The sequence below is a fragment of the Morus notabilis genome, unplaced genomic scaffold (assembly GCF_000414095.1).
Source record: "Morus notabilis unplaced genomic scaffold, ASM41409v2 Scaffold948, whole genome shotgun sequence".
In the NCBI taxonomy this organism is placed as follows: Eukaryota; Viridiplantae; Streptophyta; class Magnoliopsida; order Rosales; family Moraceae; genus Morus; species Morus notabilis.
The window spans coordinates 189,771-196,128 of NW_010362042.1; the positions used below are offsets into that span (position 1 = coordinate 189,771).

General features: G+C 31.6%; 1 protein-coding gene across 2 annotated transcripts; it reads left to right on the forward strand.

The window, feature by feature from the left end:
• Nucleotides 1-3,748: 3,748 nt before the first annotated feature.
• Nucleotides 3,749-5,604, forward strand: LOC21401136 (U3 small nucleolar ribonucleoprotein protein IMP3). Of its 2 annotated transcripts, none has more exons than XM_024167531.1 (4): nt 3,749-3,971; nt 4,154-4,231; nt 4,708-4,782; nt 5,007-5,604. In XM_024167531.1, the coding sequence occupies exons 1-4, from the start codon at nt 3,838-3,840 to the stop codon at nt 5,236-5,238; spliced, it is 519 nt and encodes a 172-aa protein (XP_024023299.1). In that variant the 5' UTR covers nt 3,749-3,837; the 3' UTR covers nt 5,239-5,604. The 2 variants fall into 2 exon arrangements, with proteins under 2 accessions (XP_024023299.1, XP_024023297.1); XM_024167529.1 differs by having other exon boundaries at nt 4,124-4,231; nt 5,007-5,603.
• Nucleotides 5,605-6,358: the final 754 nt, after the last annotated feature.

The following is a 6,358-nucleotide window of genomic DNA, read 5'->3' on the forward strand; positions in this document are numbered from 1 at the left end:
CTCATCGCAATGGTTCTAAATGCATAGATATAACATTTTTTTTTCTAAATGAGTATTTAATATGTTTTTATATACGCGTCCTTCTAAGTATAATTTTTCATATCAGCATTCTAAATAGAGTTTTGATGTATCCTATTTTGGGATTCAAATCACATGTTTAGTTTTTAGTGTCTAATCACTCACATTATGACACGTCATTTAATAGATATAAACATTAAATTGTTGAAAAGTTAGTTAAAAGTATTTTACATTTTTTAAATGACGTGACACAATTTAATTGGTTAAATATCAATTAAGCACTGTAATTAAATATGTGATTTGAATCCTGAGCCTTTAACTTGATGGTTACTAGGATGCCGTGCCGTTTAACTTGGTGTTTATTATTAATTTTTGGCGTATATGTAGCGGCTTATAAACTTCCTAAAAATGTGTTATAATTTGTTTTGAATAAAGAAAATAATGCTTAATTTGGCTATCAATTGTGGGTGAATTGACACACATATATTTAGAGAATTTTTCTAGTAGGATAAGAAAAAATAAATTATCTATGATTATTTATTTTTAACTGTTAAATTTATATCAAAAACTGTTCTTCATATTTTTTAATTTAATATAATTTTGATCAAATTTAACGGTCAAAAATTAATATTATTAATAGTAAGATTTATCGGAGAAATCCCGTATGTCTAATGACCCCTAAGTCATGTCCTGTCATAAAATGTATTATATAGAGCATATTCATAATCCATTCGGAAAGCATTACACACAAGTGCTTGTCCATGTTTTGTCGCATTGAAGGTCTAGCCACGGCCAAAGCTAAACCAATCCCCTTTTCAGCTTTTCTCTTTTGTTTTTTTCACTTCATTATAGATTAAAGCTTCGCTTTAAATAGAGATATGGTTTTGGAATTTACCAACATGCCAAAAGCCCGTGAATTGGCTGACCAGTTTAAATTAACTATTTAAAAATGGCATGTGATTTATTTCATAAGCCAATCAATAACTTTGTATATACATTGGTAGATATAAACATATATATATATATATATACATGTATATATAATATTAGTTTGAAAATAAGCTAATCAATCACTTGTCTTGTCCTCCATTAGCGTCTGCAATTATGGGCAAAGTGTTTTGCTGCCTGAAAAGTTCTGTTTTTCCATAGCTGGTTTGGTTCGATCTTTCACTTTTGAAATTAATGGGAGTGCCTAACGAATCAGTAGACGAAATTTGATCACATAAAAAAGAAAAGAAAAAGAAAAGGAATGTATATTCTTGTTATTCTCACCCACTAGAATTTTATGATTGAAAAAAGTGGTATTCCGAAGCATTTTTCCTATGAAATTCACCCGTTTTGAAAGAAAAAAGAAGAAAATAAAAGAAAAAGTGAGCGGTGGACCTCATTGGACTCTTGGGCAACTAATAAATTTCTCAAATTTGATATAAGATAAAAGGGGCTCCTTTTCACATGAATTTGTTGCTGATGGGATAAAAAAAGATGTTTTCATGTTGGAGTGCTTGGCAGATCCAATTACTATATGCTATAGATGTGTAAAATTTAATGGAGTAATGCCAAAAGGTATTACTTCTTTTTTTTATTACTTATTCCGTCACATATTAATATTAACCATATAGCATGAAAATGCTAGTGGATATGTTTATAAAGTAGCTTTACGCTTTAGTAAAAAAAAAAAAAAAAAAAAAAAGAGAAAAAAAAACGATATTAGAAACTATGCTCTGTTCATTTTACCGATTCGAGTTTAGAATTTGAATTTTACTGCAGTAAAAAGCTCTCAGAAACAGTCACATTTAACTTTTTTACTACAGTAAAAAGCTCTCACATAAAGTTACATCTCAACTCGAATTAAAAACTCAAATTAGCGAACTAAACGGACTCTCGTGGTATTTCTTAAAATTTATCCATATCAAGCATTAGGCAGTTAACTCCCACAAGGTTTCCACCAAAAGGGGGGAAAAAAAATCCACAAGGTAAATACCTATTCATGGTTATATTATTTCATGAGAAAACACAAGGATATGCTTTTTTCTTTTTTTTCTCTCCTTTAACACAAGGAGCTACGCCTATAAGTAGCCTAGCCTTCTATATATATTTGATCCAATATTTTTGGTACTTTATCAATAATCTGACTGCATAAATATGGATTGATGTTTGTAGTTTTTTCTTCGTATAAACACAAATGGGTGGGGAATGGATAGATGGCAATGGAACTGGTGGTAGAGTAAATGAAAGTTAATGCTCCTCACATGGGCATTTCACATTCTCCCCCACCTTCTGTGGACGATAAGGCTCTCCTCTTCATCATACTCTTAGCTGTCCCCTCTGCATTTTGGACTTTCAGGGGTCATATTTTCAATTACCATAAATTTGTGGGAGCTCCATTGCAAACGCAAGAATATTTTCTCGGGATGATTTGATTTTTTTTTAATTTTAAAAAAAGGTACTCTTTGCCAATCAATTGAATTTAATGTGGCTTTCACTATGATGGAAAGTGAAGTCAAGGTATTCACCCAAACAAAAAAAAAAAAAAAGGTTAAGGAACATGGTGGACGAATTTAATAGGTGAAATTTGAGAAACTATTTGTTTGGTTGGAGTGATTTTTGAACCAAAAAAAAAAAAAAAAAAAAAAAGAAATTGGGCACATAAAAATCTCTTGCAGGACACATATTTTTAAGTCTCTCCAAAATTGTTGATAAAACTGAAGAGAGAGCTTCAAAAAAATAAAAATGAGACTAGTAAATTTATTAAATTATCTTCCTACATTAATAAAATCTTTGTAAAACGAGACGGAATAAAATAGAAATTTCATTAAATTATCCGTACGTTTTCAGTTTATATTTTTAATCTTAGGGTGGTGGGATTGAAATTACGTTTTAGGATGGAATCAAGTACGGCATTAGCGTCAATACCTGCAACCACATTTTCACTTGCAATACTAAACAAGAAAATATAATTTTATTTCCTTCTCTCCTTATTACGCCAAATAACACAACTCTCATTCTTTTATTTATTTATTTATTTTTTTGTTTCACTTTTGAACTCTAGTTATTCACTTATATCCTTTTCTCATATGTAAATTATGCTTAAATGGTAAATTATGGCGTATGCCACTTTTAAAATATAGTTATTCACTCGTTCACTTTGCGAATTTGAGTTTTCAATTCGAGCTGAGATGTGACATTTTCAGAGAGCTTTTTACTGTAGCAAAAAAAGTTAAATGTGATATTTTCTGAGAGTTTTTTACTGTAAAAATTTAAAACTGAAAACTCGAATTGGTGAAATGAATGAGGTCTTATACTACTTTGATTTGAACACCAGACTTCAACTTATTTTAGAAAAGTCTTAAATTTGAATTTTATTCCCAATTTCCCTTTAATTATTCAACCTGGCATACGTAGGCCTGTTCATTTCATCGATTCGAGTTTAGAATTTGAGTTTTACTACAGTAAAAAGTTTTAAAAATAGTCACATTTAACTTTTTTATTACAATAAAAAATTATCACATAAAATTACATCTCAACTCGAATTATAAACTCAAATCAACGAAGTGAACGAGCGCACGTACTCATGCACCGATTTCGTAAGCTTGAGCCCAAAATATGTGGATCAACGTGAAGTGGCCCAATTGGATTCCTCTTCCATCAAAGGAAATTGGGCCGGCCCGGGTCTGGAGCTCCATTAAGAGTCTGGCTGGCAACTTGTTTCCCTTCCTCGTTTAGGGGCTAGGGTTTTAGCACTTTTCCAATTCCCAATTCAAGTTTCCTAATTTCTTCTTCGAGGGTTTTTCTTTTAGCTCCGTACTATCATCATCAGCCATGAGGAAGCTCAAGTATCACGAGAAGAAGCTGTTGAAGAAAGTCAACTTCTTGGAATGGAAGAGGGACGGAGGTCACAGAGAAGCCCGGGTTATGCAGCGATATCATGTCACCGGTCGCGACGATTACAAGAAGTAATTTTTTCTTTTCCTGAAGAATTTTTTTTAGTTATTTATTTTTCTTGTCGCATTATTTGTTTTTTTTTTCCCCCCTAATCAATCATGCCCTTGTGCATGTTATAATTTCTTTTTTTTTTCCCCTGAAAAAAATTAATAATTGGAAACAGATATTCGGGTTTGTGTCGAATGGTGCATAGGCTGGTGAACATTTTGATGAAGATGGATGGGAAGGACCCTTTTCGTATTGAAATGACCGACACGCTTTTGGAAAAATTGTGAGATGTTATTTTTTTTTAGTTTCATTTTATTTGTTATCGTCAGTTGTATTTTCTCAAATTGTTGCCTTTGCTTTCTTGTTAGAGCTTCATTTCGTAGAGGAAAGGAATACTTCTTCTTGATCACTTGTTGAGAAAAGGTCTTTAAGTTTGGTGTGGTTGGGTTGTTTTTTTTTTTTTTTTTGGGTGGGGTTGATTAGTTTGAGAAGAAAAATGGTTACGGAATTTAATGAAGTATTTTGTGAATAAAGAAAATGTTAGTGTCCTTATGGGAAGCTCTTAGTTTGAGTATTCAGTTTATTTGAAGTTGTGAAGAGGATATGAGCACGATATGTTAGTGTTAGGGTGTACTTCTTGTAAGTGTAACACTGACAACAGTTATCTTATCTTAGAATTTAGAATGTTGTTCATCCATATGTCTGAATTTCTTGTCATTTTAATTGTTGTTGATGATTTAGAGTTTATGTTTTTAACAGGTACAATATTGGTGTGATACCATCTAAACAAAGCTTGGTTTTATGTGAGCGATTAACGGTCTCTGCTCTCTGCAGGTAATTATTCTGTAAGATTATGCCTTTAAAGAAAATTGTGGTCATACTTGTCAGATACTACAAAGAATGCTAGTTAAAGATTATTTATTCATTTATTTTTTGCTAGATAGCTTGTTAGTGAGCCAGCTGAGTTATTCATTTCCTTAATTTCAGATTCTTTTTGGGTCTTTGTTGTCCATTAACTCGAATTCTTTTCCTCTTTCCATTTTTCGGTTTCTCTGCAGACGCAGGCTTTCAACCATTATGGTGCGCTTGAAGTTTGCCGAGCACTTGAAAGAGGCCGTCACATACATTGAGCAGGGACACGTACGAGTTGGTCCGGACACAGTTACCGACCCAGCATTCCTTGTGACAAGGAATATGGAAGACTTCATTACATGGGTAGATTCCTCAAAGATAAAGAGAAAGGTGCTTGAATACAACGATCAGTTGGATGATTACGATGCAATGAACTGAGAGAGCCAGAAAGGCGCTTGGGGGCTGAAATAAATTATTCAACATTCGTTATCATTCATATCAAGATGTTGTAGTTTTTTGCTCGACTAGGGAAAAGAAGAAGAAGCCCATAAAACTGTTTACTCTGAAATGTCTTATGATCACATCAATGGTCGCCTTAGTTGTCTTCTATAAGGGGTCCACCTGGTTGACATAACTCAGGAGAACTATATTGCAGTTCTTTGGGTTTATTATATTTGTCGTTTTTTTTGAGAAATTATTGCAACTAAAATTTTCTATTCCTGAATTCACTCTTTTGGGGAAGAAGTCTATCATTATATTTGAACTGATAAGTGGTCATCAACGGTAACCCAAAATTTATTTTCGTGATTACAAGCACATGTGAATATTTCAGCATAGCAGTACCCAATACAAGACAACTTACATGAAAAGCTTGTTAGTTTAAATTTATGATGATTTGAATTTGTGGGATTAAAATACAAATACAAGAACATCAGGCCGAAAAGGGGAAAAAAAAGAAACGTGTAAATTAGGGTGGGCACCACTCTTAAAAGTTAATTATTGAACTTTTATGTATATTAGACTTAAAATTTTTCTAAACTAAAATTCTATTGACACCTCATTTTTTGCTCTCTACACTCTTTTTAACTACACACTCCACATAATTGTTAAATGATTAAATTTTCTTTTTACACCTTTATTATTTTAAAATTACCCCTAACTATTATAATAAAATTATTAAGAATAGTTTTATTTACATCCACTCTTTTCTCTCTACACCCACCTTTTTACTCTCTACACTCTATCTTTTGTTTATATCTCTTTATTTTTTTATTTACTGTCTTTCTTTTCTTTTCTTTTCTTTTTTTTTTTTTGATAATGAGCAACTTTTAAAAACCAAAGTCCAAAAAAGAAAATTCTTATTTTAATTTTTGTCACCTGAGAAGTAGTAAATTCATTTACGAATCTGAATAAATATTATTGCATTGAATATAAACTTTATCCTGTAAAAACGTTTAAAAAAAAACCAAGTTAAAACAATTAAAAAAAAAGTAAATGAAAACAATTAAAAAACATAAGCCCTCATATTGCATAGTGGACAAACTGCATCAAGATATCT

Bases quoted from the DNA above. Each gene is read 5' to 3' on its own strand.
- LOC21401136 (XM_024167529.1), top strand. From the start codon at position 3,838: ATGAGGAAGCTCAAGTATCACGAGAAGAAGCTGTTGAAGAAAGTCAAC. The intron at 3,972-4,123 runs GTAATTTTTTCT...AATTGGAAACAG, and splicing joins GGTCGCGACGATTACAAGAA to ATATTCGGGTTTGTGTCGAA. The intron at 4,783-5,006 runs GTAATTATTCTG...GTTTCTCTGCAG, and splicing joins ACGGTCTCTGCTCTCTGCAG to ACGCAGGCTTTCAACCATTA.